This window comes from Ruditapes philippinarum, unplaced genomic scaffold, assembly GCF_026571515.1.
Source record: "Ruditapes philippinarum isolate M1 unplaced genomic scaffold, ASM2657151v2 ctg7949_1_1_1_1, whole genome shotgun sequence".
Classification (NCBI taxonomy): Eukaryota; Metazoa; Mollusca; class Bivalvia; order Venerida; family Veneridae; genus Ruditapes; species Ruditapes philippinarum.
Window position 1 is genome coordinate 48543 of NW_026865115.1, and position 17193 is coordinate 65735.

A 17193-nucleotide genomic window follows, 5' to 3' on the forward strand; every position below is an offset into this window, starting at 1 on the left:
TACAATTACAACAATGTTGTAAGCGAATAAGATGATTGTAATGATGATTAAATGATTGTAAACAAAGCGATTAAGAAAACATTTAATTGTTAAAAAAAACAAATAAGGGAAACCAAACAAATAAGAGAATTAAAACAGTAAACAAAGAGAATAAAAGAAATATAATTGTAATCAAGTCGAATAAGGAAATATAATTGTTAACAAAACGAATAAGGGAATATAATTGTAAAATAAACGAATAAGGTGATTTAATTGTAAACAAAACGAATAAGGGAATATAATTGTAAACAAAACGAATAACAGAAATATGATTATCGTAAACAAATGAGGCTTATTCGTGATGCAATGGCCACATAAATTGAAGGAGTTAAAGTGTTGTATTATGAACTTATAGACAAATGTATACAGCTCAAATAAAAAGCTAAAACTGTCTGAACACCACAGACAAAAGATACATTTGTTCGTAATTATGCTTATCCAAACACCATGGAAAAGCTAAAACTGTCTGAACACCACAGACAAAAGATACAATTGTTCGTAATTATGCTTATCCAAACACCATGGAAAAGCTAAACTGTCTGAACACCACAGACAAAAGTTACATTTGTACGTAATTATGCTTATCCAAACACCATGGAAAAGCTAAAACTGTACTGAACACCACAGATAAAAGATACAATTGTTCGTAATTATGCTTATCCAAACACCATGGAAAAGCTAAAACTGTCTGAACACCACAGACAAAAGTTACATTTGTACGTAATTATGCTTATCCAAACACCATGGAAAAGCTAAAACTGTCTGAACACCACAGACAAAAGATACATTTGTTCGTAATTATGCTTATCCAAACACCATGGAAAAGCTAAAACTGTCTGAACACCACAGACAAAAGATACATTTGTTCGTAATTATGCTTATCCAAACACCATGGAAAAAGCTAAAATGGTCTGAACACCACAGACAAATTATATATTTGTTTCCAATAGAGCGAGTTCATGCAACATGACATACATAAATAAAATAATAATAATAATAATATTAATAATAATAAAAATAATCCAGGCGTTTTGCATACCACAGAGGGACGAATTAATGATTAATGTAGAGATCTATATGACGGCGTTATTTACGCCTGACTGCGATAAAAATTCTAATCGTTTATATATGTTTCTACTTCATTTTATTGCTTAAATGGACTGCTGCTAGAAATGTTTAAAAACAAACATTTTTTTCAGAATCATGGCCGACGATCTAGAGGTCGGAAACAACTAGTCCAATATTCCCAATATATTTGAAAAATTCGGGACACCTGCAGGATCTTCTAGTCAGTTAGAAGACATCCAAAATGCAATAAAAGGTTTAACGGATCCTCTTAATGAAATGAGGTCTGACGTTAATCCTTTAAAAAAGACCTGCAGTTACTTTGGAAGAAACATCCACTTCGAAACGGTTTTGCACGAGGGATGATTCACGAAAGCGTGGGATATTTTTTCACCGATCTGGGGTCACCGACAGAAATGATGATGATGATGATGAATTCTGCATGGTGGATTTCTTCGAGGATGCCTCAGAAACAGGAGCGGCGATAAGTGACAAACTAGCCACTTTGAGCAACCGAAAGAAGAAAAAAAAGTAACTTTTGGACACACACAAGAGGCCTAACAATTTAGATTTTCTACAAGTACGTTTGGTGAATGAGCAGTTGGGGCGACAGTTGCCATCTCAAGTCAAAGCACATGATTTTCTGTTGCAGAGAACACAGAAACATTTTTCGTCTGCTTTGGTACCGGTATTGAAGGCCATGGATGAGTTAAAGACAGATGGACACCAAAAATGAAAGAGTTGATTGGGGATACTTTCAAACTGTTAACCAATGCCTTTGTCACTACTTCTCAGATGAGACTTGACAGGATAAAGAAAAGACTTCTCCCGCTTTATAGGCCAATTTTTTCAGCAAACCAATCTGCCACTCATCTGTTTGGCGATAAAGAAGATGAAGAACTTAAAAAATTAAGGGACAATAAGTAGCAATTTACATGTACTTCCAGACGTTCTTTTTTAGGGAAACGCCAGGGTATGGCGACCCTGGTGCCTCAGCACAAACAGAAACATGCGTTCAATTCACAGGGCAACATGAATTTCAATCTACAGCGACGGCGTCAAAATCACAATTACAGAACAAAACAGCAGAAAAAGAATACTGTCCGATCAAGAGCACAGAAAAAGTAATATCCGAAGTAAGTAATCATAATATGAAATATTCCTCTACCATTATTAATACTTCACACAATGTTCGGGCGGGGAAGACCAGAATGGCGTTGAATGAGTGGAGAAAAATAACCAAAGATAAATGGATACTAGAAACTGTTAACGGTTATCGGGTACAGCTGTCAGCAACTCCTTTTCAGTATAAAATTCCAAAACCATTTTTATTTTAAAGAAACCGAAAAACAAGCAATACAGTTTGAAATTACACGTTTTTTTATATCAAGGAATAATAGAACTTGCAGACGAAAACTTGGACGGAGAATACATTTCGAATATATTCACAAGACCAAAATCAGACGGACGTATTAGAATTATTTTGAATTTAAAATCCTTCAATAGCAACTACGTCAGCAAAATACAGTTTAAAATGGAAACTTTGGGATCACAGCAATGAGGAAAAATTGTTATTTCGGCAAGGTCGACATTTCTGATGCTTTTTACACTATACCTATATACGAACGGAACAGACGGCATTTTCGTTTCTTTTTCGAAGGTGTAAAATATCAATTTACAGCGCTTGTGATGGGATTTGCAAAAAGCCCTATGATATTCACTAAACTGTTGAAGCCAGTTTTTTTCTCATTTAAGAGCGCGGGGTCATTTAAGTTCAATTTATATCGACGACGCATGTTTGCAAGGTCAGTCATACTCCGCCTGTGCTCGAAATATCAGCGAAACAATTGATTTATTAGACAAGTTAGGATTTACAATTTCAATGAGTAAATCTGTCCTGGTTCCGTCGAAAAAAGATTGTATTTTGGGGATTTGTGCTGTGCTCTAAAACAATGACTATAAGATTAACAAAGGAAAAATGTGATGATATCACAGAGCTTTGCAATAACATTATAACATACCGGCGAATAACAATTCAAAAATTTTCAAAGATTATTGGCAAACTGGTTGCAGCATCACCGGGGGTTATGCATGCTCCGTTGTACATAAAACCTTTAGAACGACATAAAGAAACGGAACTGAAAAACCATAAGGGTAATTTTAATAGTTTTTTACAATCACGCCAGATATTTTGGAACATTTGCGATGGTGGATCACTCATATACATTCATGTTTCAAAAGTATTACGTCGCCTGACCCGAATAACATTATGTTTACTGATTCTTCGGGACATATGTGGGGCGCGTATGATAAAACAGAAAATAGACGAACAAATGGATTTTGGTCGGCGGAACAACAAAATCAACATATCAATGTGTTAGAATTAAAAGCGTGTCAAGTTGGGCTATTGCCGCTTTTAAACATAACAGAAATATCTATATAAAAAATTATATGGGTAACACTACGAGTGTATCATACATAAATAATACGGGGGATCGGTGTATTCAAAGAAACATTTTGTCGTCAGCACATCATGTATCGGGGTCATTGAACCGCACGGCAGACAAACTGGGTCGTACTGGAAAAGAAGATCTAGAATGGAGTATATCAGCGGAGATGTTTTCACAGCAATTTGTCGGTCTTTCCCGTCCTTAAATATAGATTTATTTGCATCTAACTTAAATAACAAGTTTCCGACGTATGTTTCAAGACAACCTGACCCAAATGCTTTTGCTATAGACGCGTTTTCATTCCCATGGCATGATAATTGTTATTATTGTTTTCCACCTTTCAGTGTAATTGGCAGGGTCCTGCAAAAAGTAGAAATAGATCAAACAGAACTTTTGTGTTTAGTAGCACCAATATGGCCTGCACAGACTTGGTGGCCGACATTAATACAACTTATTGTTGCACCATGCCTTCTACTTCAACACCCTCAGGACATCCTTACGTTGTGCCATCGACCGGGAAAGAAACACCCATTAAAAAAGATGAGGCTGGCGCTTTTTCCCATATCAGGAAAGCGCTTGAAGATAGAGGGATTTCAAATGAAACTCTGCAGGTTATCATTAATTCGTAGCGGAGAACAACCCGGAAACAATATGAAACATATCTTAAACAATGGTTTCATTTCTGTGAAGGGAAACACGATCCCTTTAAACCCCTTGTAGCAACAGTGATAGCATTTTTGTCTCACCTATATTCAAAAGAGATAACCTACAGTGCGATTGGTATTGCCAGATCAGCAATTTGTGTGTTTGTTAAGATAACTTCAAACGTAGATATCAGCAATAATAACCTGATATCACGGTTCATGAAAGGTGTATTTAACACAAAGCCGGCACTTCCGAGGTATAAAGAGATATGAGACGTGCGAACAGTTTTAGATTTTTTATCAAAAACACAAAATGATACTTTATTATTTTTGGCTGGAAAATTAAGCATGTTGTTTTTATTGTTGTCAGCTCAGCGGTGTCAAACACTCCATCTCATTTGTTTGGAAGACGTTAATATTTCAGACGAAAGATTGATAATAAACACTCCACATTTATTAAAAACATCTAAACCTGGTCGACATCCGACAACCTTTTTGTTTGACAGTTTTAAATCAGATAAACGCTTGTGTATTGTCAGGGTCATTAGTGAGTATTTACAGAGAACGAAAGACCTCAGAAATACCAATAAATTACTGATATCAACGGTCAAGCCTCATGGGGCCGTTTCTAAACAAACAATTAGTCGCTGGATTAAGCTAATTATGCACAGAGCTGGGGTGCATAAATCACATAGCACGCGCGCTGCTGCGTCTTCAATCGCACACATGCGTGGAGTCCCTTTACAGACGATAATTGATTCAGCGGGATGGAGCAATGCAAAGACATTCGCTAAATATTATAATAAATCAATATCAAATACCAATTGAAAATCTATGCAGGCTATTATAGATATTGCTAGTTAGAGAACTGTAGTAATAATAATTTTAGCTGTATTTAATTACTTTCTATATAGTTGTGCATGGCATTTACATTCTGTAAAAATATGAAAAACATGTGTTTTTACCGAATTGCAAAATACAAAAATACCTTTATAAAAATCGTTGAAATTAAATCGTTGTTCTTCATAATAACATGAAAGAGAAATATTTACTATGGCGTACACGGCACGTAATGTCCTTTCCAAAATATCGCAAAAAGGACTCTAAAATCTCTGTGGGGCCCATTAGTGAGTTTATATGTAGGATGAAATTATATGATTAAGCTAGACTTACCTGTAAGGTGAAGGTTAATCATGATTTCATCCACATAAAACTCACTAAGGGCTCACACACCCAACCCGCTACCTTCCCGTTTAAACTGATATTTTTGCGATATTATTCGACATTACTTACTCTAAAATATGACCACTGGCTGCTGATAGCTGCGTCTTCTCTCTGTGAGAGCCCTTAGTGAGTTTTATGTGGATGAAATCATGATTAACCTTTTCCTTAGAGGTAAGTCTAGCTTAATCATATAATTTGTTATAATAAGATTTATCCAATTCTAAAACTAACATACTGTGTTTGAATAATATTATTCTTTAAGGCCATATACTCGGAAAATACGAGAGGAAGAAACATTTTTAAAAACAATAACACGATCCGTGGCAGTGTGTTTTAGGTCGTTGACATCAAACCACTTGTCCCTCACCGCTGAAGGTACGAATCCCTACAGGGACTTTGGATTCTTTCAAGTAATAAGCCGTCTAGCTAGCTTACGGAACGTCGGTTGTTATATTCAAGGGCCGGTTCGTTCCTGAAATAATGCACGGAGAGAACCCGAGGTCTTTCTCTACCAGTTAAGCTTGAACGTCGCCATATAGTCTATATTGTGTCGGTGTGACGTAAACCCATCTATCCTTTGTCATGTGATCATGCAAGGGAAACAACACTGTATTAATATCAATTATAACTGTTTTATTTGAGACACATTTGATATGTTCATGATAAATTTGATAAGTTACCAGTCCAAAATATTTGGAACAGATACATAGACTATCCCAAGAATCATAATTTGATATGTCAGATTGGTGTATTTGCTTATCAGGCCAATCATTGAATTATTTTCACTACCGAACATATAGATTATGCTTCAGAAAATACCTTCCCAACCAATTTTAATTGTTCAAATTATTTTGTTTGAAAGACTTCTTATTTGTTTGTCTGATATAAGTCAGATGTAACTTTCAAAATTGTTCATTGTTTGTTAGTTGTAAAGGGGCACATTTGCTTTTGAAGGATTGAAAAGGTGAATAAGAGAAGCTATGTTATTTGTGTGCAGTGTCGCAAAAAGGAATACATTTCATTTGGAATATGTATACGTGTTTTAAATTTGTACTAGATGAGCTTTGATAGCGGAAAATTAGGTATTTGATGACTTTGATGTTATTCTTCATTACCTCATATTTCAAACTTTTATTTCCATCTTATGTTTACATCATGAAAACAGCATAAGCATCATTTTATAATAATTGCAGCGAAAAATGGCGGCATATAAAGTTAACAAGGTCTAGCCAAACAGAGAATGAGTACAATCCAAACAAAACATGTAAAATTACAAATAAAAATATGTTAATTGCAAATAAACATTTTTGAAGTAAACAAGAAATCCGGACATATCAGTGTAACATGTTTTTAGATACAATTTCGATAAGAAATACTAAGTTTATTTAGTATAATTTATTTTTACTACTTAACAATTCTTCTCAATTGAAAAAATTGGGATTAACATAGAAATAACGTTTTAAATATTTTTTCTTTCATAAAAACTGTTGACATGTGAACAAATAATGAAATTAGTCACCTACAACAGCATAACAAAAGAAACATTTTCTTTCAGAAGAAGGTATGCCCTGTCATCTTCCTGTTTCCACAGGCAGCCTATGATTTCTAGTAAAAAACAAGAATCTGTGTTTGATAAACACAAATGTCCCCGCGCTCACTGTTGTCAATAATTTAACTTTAGAGAGTGAAGTAGCTAATTTGTATGGAAGAAAACCAATCATGTGAAGAAATCTGTAATTGGCACCCTTGACCTTGACCAACTGACCCCTACCTCTATCAAAAGGAAGAATATCATGCAAGTTATTTTCCTACCAAATATGAAATAAATCTGTCAATAAATAAAGGCTGTATGGGCAAAAGTTTAAAAAATCTATTTTTAGCACTGATGACCTTGACCAAACTGACCCCTAACTCCATCCAAAGGAAGAATATCATGCAACTTATTTTCCTACCAAATATAAAAAAAATATGTCAATATATAAAGGCTGTTAGGTAAAAGTGTAAAAATCTATTATTAGCACTGTTGAACTTGATCCAACTGACCCCTAACTCCATCCAAAGGAAGAATACCATGTAAGTTATCTTCCTACCAATTATAATACAAATCTGTCAATAAATAAAGGCTTTTGAGCAAAAGTGTAAAAATCTATTTTTAGCACTGGTGACCTTGACCCAACTGACCCCTACCTCAATCCAAATGAGAATACCTCAATTATATGTTCCTACAAAATATACAAGACATCTGTCGATAGAATAAGATTAATACACTTGTAAAAGTGTAAAACAAATATTTTGGCATTGAAGACCTTGACCCAAATGACCCCTTACTAAAGGAAAAGGAAGAGGACCTCCCTTGGTATGACTATTATAAACATGAAAGACATTAACTTAAAAATAAAGGCTGTATGAGCAGAAATGTTAGATTTATTTATTACACAAGTGGCCTTGTCCTTGACCTAGAGACGCCTAACGCCACAAAAAATTAGAGGACCGTTAAAGGTATCCACCAACCAAATATGAAAGATATCATTAAATAAATTACGAAATTAGGTGAATATTTTTTTGATAAATCCAACTTGGCAGAATAGGTTAACCATACAACGCCCTATTTTCAAAGTGATAAAAAGGGAAATTACTGGAAAAATGGATGGCACATTTATATAACTTGGCAATATCATGTACATTGTATTGATAAGTAAGTGTGAAAATTATTAAGCCATTAGTTTATAAAGAACATAAGATATTTCCAACTTGCCGATTAGGGTTAACCATTATTCATTTTCTAAGTGCTAAAAAGGGCCATAACTTGGTGCAAATGGAATCTGATAAACAAGCCATAGTTATGTAACTTGCCCACATCATATACTTTGTATGGATTAGTAAGTGTGTAAATTATGAAGCCATTGGTATAGGTAGAACTTAAGAAAAATCCAACTTGCCGTTCTAGGTTAACCTCAGACGGACAGCCGGACGGACAGACGGACGGACGGTCGAATTACTATATGCCCGGGGGCATAAACCTTTATTAATATTCGTGTTTGATGATAATTGTATATCAATATGCCATTTCTGTATAAAATCATCTTTTAAATTTCGGAAAATTGACCGAATCAACCATTTCTCATTTATGAAACACTGACAGTACGATATTCCTGAAAACCTAAACAACACAACAAATTTCTAACATTTTTGATCCATTGGGACATAACATTGTTTAAAGTATTCATTTCATATAACATGCTGTAAACTTTACCATAAAGTTTGTCGATATTTTCTCTCAAAGAATTTATCAGTTTCGTCAAAAATGATATAACTCTTTGGTATAAATTAATACGAACTGTAAAAAATATAATTGTAAAACTTTAATTGAACTTTTTCAATAATATCAACATTTTCAAATTCCCAGATTTCACATCCATAAAGTAAAGCTGGTTTTACCATTCTGTCAAAAAGATCAATATGTAATTCGTTTGGTAAATTAATTTTTTTTTTCAAAAGTGAAAACAATGCTTTATTTCCTTGGTCTGCTATGTATTTCTTCGTTGAAGTAAACCACCCACCTTTAGTAAAATAAATGCCATGGTACATTTGTACTTGGTATTCTTTAATAATTTCAACTTGGCTATCGTCAATATACCTTTACTAAATACAGTACTTTTGTTATATCAACATTGATTTTTAATTTCCACTGATCACAATATGATTTGAAAGTATTTAATGCATTTTGTAAATCATTTTCAGATTCTGCAAAAATTACAGTATCATCTGCATACAAAAGAACAAATATGATCAAGTACATTTGCAAGATTTCCACATTCAAAATACTACAAAATCCATTAACATTTTTATCATATAAATAGTTTTCTAAGGCATTCAAAATATACTAAACAAAAGTGGGAACAAATTATCACCCTGTCTAACACCAACATTACAATAAGAAAAAGTTAGTAGAACCTTCACTTGTTACTACCTTTGACTTAATAGAACTATACAAGTTAAAAATAACATTAAAACCGTTTCCATTAATATTTTCTATTCGTAATTTATACCTTAGAACGTTTCTCCAAACCGAGTCAAACGCTTGTTTAAAATCTATTTAACAACAATAAAGTATCTTACTGTTAGACTGCACTATATCCATAAGACGTTTGTGTATAATTAATATAATTGAGGATATTTAAGTTCTGTTTAACAATACTTTCTCACACAAAACATTTTACACTGCATTCAATCTCATTACATTTTCAAGTGAACAGTTTATTTTACGTAAGAACGTACTGAGGTTTTTTTTTTACACAAGATCTGAGTTTTAATTTTGTCCAAAATAACGAAAATAATATCAGAACTTATCAGGATTCAGTTTATGATGTTCAATGTATGTCTACTATATGATTATTGATGTCTTTAATTGATATAATGTTTATAATTTTCATATATTGTTTGCATATTAATCAAGTACAATGTATTTATAAAAATGATTGCCTACCGACTGCGTAGATGTTGGTGTTAGAAATTGAGTTCACTTACCGAAACACGAAAGGTTCGTTTAGAAACACATACATCTTAAAGTGTTCCAATTTTCCAGATTAATTGTCCTACAAGAAATTATTATGTCATTGTTATGCAAGCTATAATAATATTTCTATATGACTTTGCATGGAAAACTAAGAACTAACATGTGCAAATTAACCAGTTTTACTTCAGCTGAGTATCTCTTTTTAACATCTTGTTTGAAACATGTTCTTCATCAGGTACAAGAGTGCAAATGGCTGGAGGTGCAGGCGTACAGGGGAAGCATTGTAATTAACGAACACATCTTACTGCTTTTGAAATAACCGGACAAATGGCACAATTACTCATTCTTATTTAACAAATAATTAATGCTCTAGTCAAAAGATTATATTACCTAATGTCTTCTATAAATTACTAATTCCTTATTTACAACTGTTAATTTAATTGAACAAGTGAAATGCTGTGAAATAAACTGTTGACCGGTGTTTCACCCCTGTCATCGGGCATTTCCGTTAACGCCGTCCGCAACTTTCCGGTTCTCTAACGTCGCTCAAATCAAACGTTTGTATGATTCAGATGTAAACAGTTTACAATTTAAACAGTTGTAAAAATGTTATAAATACATTTATGTTGATGCAGTATATAAATTATAGTTTGATTGCAAAGCATTAGGAAATCAAAACGTTAGTTCATGTGGGTGACATTTGGAACCTCTGGCAACAATTCAAATGCCATCCCTGATACCTCAGGGCAACCGATTTGACTTTACCACAAACACCCATGAAATAACTGTGTAATACATGTTATATATGTATACACTGTATAATTAGTTATTATTGAAACAATTTTGAATCAGAAATATGACATTAATTCGTTCTTACGCAATACTGTTGTAAAAAGAGAAAATAGGACGGGTCTCTTGGCGTTAAAACAGTATAACGCTGGTGTTCAATTTTCTGTTTAATGATTAAAAAATAAAAACCTTATGGGTGATTTTCTTGAAGCTCTGTCTTCCTTTAGGACATTGAGTACTTTTGTTATGGTCATTGGCTTTACTTTTATATGTGTCTACATGATCATTTTAGTGTTTTACTTATTTAACCTTTTGTAACCATGACAACTGTTAGAATTTCACTTGGCGGGGATTCATTTTATTTACACTGTCTCGTTTATAGGAACATGGTGGGGCTAAGAGCGAGGTTTGGTGCACCATTAACCGGTTTAAACTCCCCAGCAGTCATTATTATGCTGCTGACCGTTCCAAGGCGGCGCCCCACTGTGTTCCTCAGATGTATGTCTATGTTGTTTCATACTGTTTTGGTGACACTTTTGCTTGTGTCCCTTGTTGTTTTCTCGTCTACGGTAGTATCTTCCCCTTTGCCTCTAGTTTTTATTTCTTTGATTAACTCCCCCCCCCCTTCCCCCGGTCTCCTGCCCCATTCCCCTTTGTGGGTCTATTATTTTTTTCTTTGAATTCCTAATCAGTTACAAATTATTTATCATTTAATGATTAACTGTCCGTGCTCTGTCTTTGCCCTGTCCTGTTTTTGTTTGGGGTCCGCCTGGGCTCCTTGCCATTGGTTCTTGTTGCTTGGTCATGTGGGGGTTGCGTTCATTGAACGCCGCCTTTCCTTGTTGATCTTGTTTATCATATTTTCTATACATGATTATTCAATATTGTCAACAGATTTTGAGAAATGTCTTGAATATATATTTTTTCCTGCTAAATAATATATTATCAGAAAAGTTACCTAGCAACAATGTATTCAGTGAATATTATTTCATTTTAAGGATAAGCAGCAGAATGACAAGACTGAGAAGCGCCGTCTGGATTTCTTAGACATATTATTAACTGCACGAGAAGAACATGGGCTTGGCTTGTCTGCACAAGAAATACAGGATGAAGTTGATACGTTTACATTTGAGGGTATGAAAATACATGTATACATGTATATACATAAAAATATGAAAAAATGATAAATTTTCATTGTGGTGTTAAAATTAAAAAAAAATATTTAAGAAATAACAACAAAGCTTGCTGCGCATGTCATCAGCCGAATATTCTGATCAGCAAGGATACGTATATATTTTTATTTAATCGCTTATGAATTCAATATTGAGGTAAATTTGCGTTTTATGACGTAACAAAATTAAATACTCTGATGATTCAAGAATATTTAGAATCTTGATTTTAAAAACTATGCCTTTATATTCACAATTTGAAATTTAATGTTTTTTTCCGCCTTGTAAATGATACAAGTGCTGGTAAATCCCACTCCCCCGGGATAAGCTGAAACTTGAATAACCTGTTAAGGGGTTTGTGTTGGTGTGAAGTGGGTGTTTTTTTTATTTATCAGCAAAAGCAAATGTTTTCATTTTCATTATGGATATATTGATATATATTTTGGTGTACACGATAGAACTACATGTATAAGAATATAATTATCTGTTCATCTAATGACATGTTTGCACAAATATACCCGGGAGATCTCGTAATAATGATGCTTGTAGTACATGTACATACAGCTTTTCCATTTACACACCATTCGCCGCATATCATAACCTAACAACAACAACAAAATCTAAAGTATATCAAAGAATCAAAGATATAGCAGCCAGATCATTATACTCCTGGAGTCTCCATAGGAAATAATGGTATTATATGAACATGTTCAAGCCGGAAATGCCGCCGCTATTTTTCTTAATGGCTCGGATATCCTATTTGTTTTACGCATGCGCTCTAAGAGCGTATATTATACGATGAAAACGCTATAAAATCAGAATGACATTTCTTATTAAGCTCAGAGATGGAGTTTTGTATCTTATGTGATGAAAACGCTATTTTAAGAAAAAAAACTATTTTTTAACAATCTAGGTCATGATACAACATCGTCAGCCATTAGCTGGACAATTTTTGCTCTGGCTAAACATCCAGTGCTACAAGAAAAGGTTTTCAGTGAAGTCAGGAATATCATTGGTGGAAAGAACAGCTTATCATCGTACGTTTTCTGGCACCTTCATCATTTTTAGATCGACTATTATGTTTATTTTAAAGAAAGAGCTATCCTACTCACTCGGGCGTCGGCGCCTGCGTCACACTTTTTGTTAAGTTTTTTTGTACCGCCCCACTTATTATTTTTACCCTTTGCGGTATTGCTTGAAACTCGGTACACTTCTTTGTGAACTTCATCCCAAATTCCTGACAAGAGGTCATACACATTTTTTATGAATTTAGCATATTTGTTGTTATAAATACAAGGACAAATATTTTGTTTGGGAACACTATATTTTGTGTTTGTGTGTCCGTTAGAAAACATGGATCTTTTTTTCTCTGTACTTTCTCTATATTTGAAAACAACGTAATTGTACGAATTTTAAAATCTTCCACCAATAACAGTTTAACATTATATTTTTTGTAACAATGAATCAATTCAGTACGTCAATTATCATTTATCCTGTACATCTTTAGTTTGCAGTGAGTTAAATGTTTCTGTTGATTGTAATCAATTTTTAAAACTTCAGAGAACAACTTGGAAAATTTACATATTTGCCAACGTTTATTAAGGAAGTTCTTAGGTACTACAGTCCGGTGCCAATGATTGCACGGAGACATACGGACACACCGATTGTTTTAGATAGTATAGATATTCCTGTTGGTGTCAGTATTTGGGTACAAATATACTGTATACATCATAATAAAGATGTTTGGCCGAATCATGAGGCGAGTATTAGATAACATATTCCTAAACAATCTGTAATTCGTGTGGATTTTGTCAGTGATGGGTAGGGGAGCGTGGAGGATTTTGCACTTTACTTGCTTAATCATGCACAGATTGACTCGAATTAAGTCTGCACCTTTCTTGTTTTTATTACTTCACCGATAACAGCGTTCATCCATTTTCCAGATTCCTTTTTCATTCATTTTCAATTGTTTAAATTGTTCGTCTGATGTGCATGTATTGGCAGTCATTTTTATTGTTACTATTTTCATTTATATATTTATCTCTTTTTTTTTGGGGGGTAGGGGGGTCGTATTCTAGACATACTATTGACAAGAAGTATACACTTGTATCTAAAAACATTTAACATTCAAGTTTAACTTGACATTGAAGTTTTTTTATATGTTCAAGATTTGCTGTATTTTAATGTCACTTTTCCACTAATTAATTGTGTTGTTACGTTACATGTACAGATAAATAACTTAAAACATGTGTTAATGCTATGATAATAGTAATTTTGCTCTCCCTCTTTTATGTTTAAGGTATTTGATCCAGAAAGATTCAGTGCAAACCAAAGAGATGAAACAGATATTTATGGATTCATTCCATTTTCAGCTGGTTCTAGGTAATAATTATACATATACGTACATGTATATCAACAATATAACATTTATATTTTGGACCGTTAATTGCACGAATTTTTCAAAAAATAAAAATAGTAGCCATGTTACCACCATTAACTGGTGTAAAACAGCAGTAGCAGGTAAAGGCCATGTACTAAGCCAAAAACAATCACTCTGACATTTATCCCCTTGGCTTGCTAGCGACGATTAGATTTACCCGTGTCTAGACAAGATTAGCCGACACACCTGTGTCCACTAGTCATGGTCTGCATTGTTTGCTTTTCCGTCAGTATATTTTTTTTTAAAATTCCGTATTACAAATTATGAATACATTGTAGTTTGTCGTGTTAATGGTTAACAAAGTGTTTTGACTTAATTAAGGTAGATGTTATTTTCTTATCATTATTTTTGGTCGCACAAACGCATTATATGTCATATGGCAACTTTCCAGCTTTACTGGTGGAGGAAGACCTCAGTTGCCCCTCGGTGCGTTATTTCAGGCACAAACGCGCACCTGAGTAGAACCACCGACGTTCCGTAAGCTAGCTGGATAGCTTTCTCACATGAAAAAAATTCGAAGACTCTTGCCTGTCTCGAACCTACAACGGTGAGAGGCAAGTTGTTTGAAGTTATGTTTGTGACAAAAAACTGAGTTGTGGACTAAGCAGGCAAAAGAAACAAACACATATTTGAAATATTTCCTTCAGTTTGTAAATGACTCTTCTGTTATTAGGAAACAACTATAGTACACGTATATGTTTATGTTTTTGACAGAACTTAATTATATATTTATAATAAAGATCTTGTTCTTTTTCTGACATTATTTTACAAAAACACACTATTTGTTCATCTTTCAGAAATTGTATCGGACAGGTTTTTGCAATGAATGAAATCAAAATAACAATTGCCAAACTGGTTAACAGGTACATGTTTTATTTTTGATGATCCTTTAGTATGAATAAGTTTACTTTTGAATTATATGCGACTTACACAAGTATGGATACAGTACTCAAATTTAAGAACTATTTTTGTTTAATGTTTAATCAATAAGATTTTCTGGAGACGATGTCAAAACCGAAAACCAAATAATATTGCTGGGTAACACTAACCGTGGCTAATTTTCTATACATTTTTTCCTTTATTTTTTATGAATATGATGATGATGATAATTATTATGATTATTGTTGTTGTTGTTGTCGTCGTCGTCGTTATCATCATCAATATCATCTTCGTGATCGTCATCGTTATTAATCATTATAATTATCAAAATCATCATCATTATCATCACCATCATCATTTTGAATGACCTTGATTTTGCACGTTCTAGAAATATAGGAATAGCTTTCTGGATACAGCGATCATGTTTTAAGCAAAAGGATCTTGAAAATGGATGTAAAAATGAGATAAAAATGATAAAACCGTCGTAAAGCTTTTACTTATATATGCATGCATATTTATATAGAAATTTGTATTAATAAAAAAACATTTAATATTTTACACATATGATATGCTTTATGTCAATTGTTTATGGTTTAAGGTTCGAGTTCCTGGTTGACCCGGAGAATGAGCCGGTTCTGCTACCAGATATTATCATGAGGTCTCAAAATGGAGTGCACGTGAAACTGATTGAACGGAAGCATTAAATTTTTGAAAAGTGGAACCGTTTTTTATTTCAAATACCGATTTTAAAACATAAAACGAAATATTGATTTGTGAAACATTAATTTAACTCATGTCTTATATTTTTTCATTAAATCTAATCTTAATTTATCTTTTGTTCTTAAGAAATTGATCTTGATATATGTATACTATGCGATGAAAACGCTATAGAATCAGAATAACATTCCTTATTAAGCTCAGAGATGTATCTTAAGTGATGAAAACGCTATAGAATCAGTGTCACGTTTCACATTAAGCTCAGATATGGAGTTTTGTATCTTATGTGGTGAAAACGCTATAGAATCAGATTTTTTTTTTACTTTAAACACAGAGAAAGAAAAGTTTTGTATCTTATGTGATGAAAACGCAATGGAATCAGAATAACATTTCGCATTAAGCTCAGAGATAGAAGCGTTTTGAATCTTATCAGATGAAAACGCTATAGAATCAGAAAAACATTTCATATCAAAACAACATTTTATATTAGTTAAGCTATTAAAGATATTGATGTAAGGATTCGAGTACTAAGATTTATTAATAAAAATATTAAAACATTGTGTAATCTACTATAAACTTTGCCCTAGCATTTTTGTTATTCTTGTTCGTTTTGTTTTGTTTTTGTAAATGCAATTGTAGAGCTAATTGTTAATAAACTGAAGCACATTGATGTTACGTTGATCTAATGAACTGTGTCTTCCAATCTATAAATAAAAGATAATTGCTTTGAACAGACTATTATCCTTCGAGTCACAACAATAGGTGAAAAAGAACTGTCTTGTTTATACCTGTTCCCAAGTCCTTTTGAGGAGATTAATTCCGGTATTGTATCCGGCATCTTTGATCTGTTCAACCATTACATGTTGAGGTTGTATGACGAATTTACCCAGCTTTAAATTTCGAACTGTCCATTCAATGTTTAAGCAACACAAAATCAATTTGCTATAAGTATAGAACCTGCTCATGCTGCGCGTTTCGTGCAGGCTGACCTGGCTATATACTGGTGGCAATGGCTTATAGATAATAACTATCTGTTTTAGCCGGTTTTTACTTAAATTTTAAGACTGGGTCTACTAAAAGCTTATAACATTTGTATAATGACTATGACCTTGACCTTTGATCCCTGAACAACTAATTACTGCAAGTAAGGTCAATCAAACATATGAATGGAAACTGTACATACGCCTTTGAAGAGGCGGGTGTGCGGTGGAATAGGGGAGAAGTAGTGAGCTTGCTATGTTCCGTCTAGAAGAGTATATAT

General features: G+C 33.4%; 2 protein-coding genes across 2 annotated transcripts in view; one reads left to right on the forward strand and one right to left on the reverse strand.

The window, feature by feature from the left end:
* Window positions 1-17193, reverse strand: part of LOC132727903 (uncharacterized) — a 62835-nt gene that overhangs the window by 32709 nt on the left and 12933 nt on the right. The window lies entirely within an intron of this gene.
* LOC132727901 (cytochrome P450 4B1-like) lies at window positions 1547-16607 on the forward strand. The gene is made up of 9 exons (XM_060713497.1): window positions 1547-1635; window positions 2066-2240; window positions 3899-4165; window positions 11726-11861; window positions 12810-12933; window positions 13457-13655; window positions 14196-14278; window positions 15134-15199; window positions 15814-16607. Exons 1-9 carry the CDS (start codon window positions 1547-1549, stop codon window positions 15917-15919), a joined length of 1245 nt encoding a protein of 414 aa, XP_060569480.1. The 3' UTR covers window positions 15920-16607.

Excerpts from the sequence above, each read along its gene's own strand:
- LOC132727901 (XM_060713497.1), top strand. The coding sequence starts at position 1,547 with ATGGTGGATTTCTTCGAGGATGCCTCAGAAACAGGAGCGGCGATAAGT. Across the intron at positions 1,636-2,065 it reads AACCGAAAGAAGAAAAAAAA|GGAAACGCCAGGGTATGGCG; the intron begins GTAACTTTTGGA and ends GTTCTTTTTTAG. Across the intron at positions 12,934-13,456 it reads GGAAAGAACAGCTTATCATC|AGAACAACTTGGAAAATTTA; the intron begins GTACGTTTTCTG and ends TTAAAACTTCAG.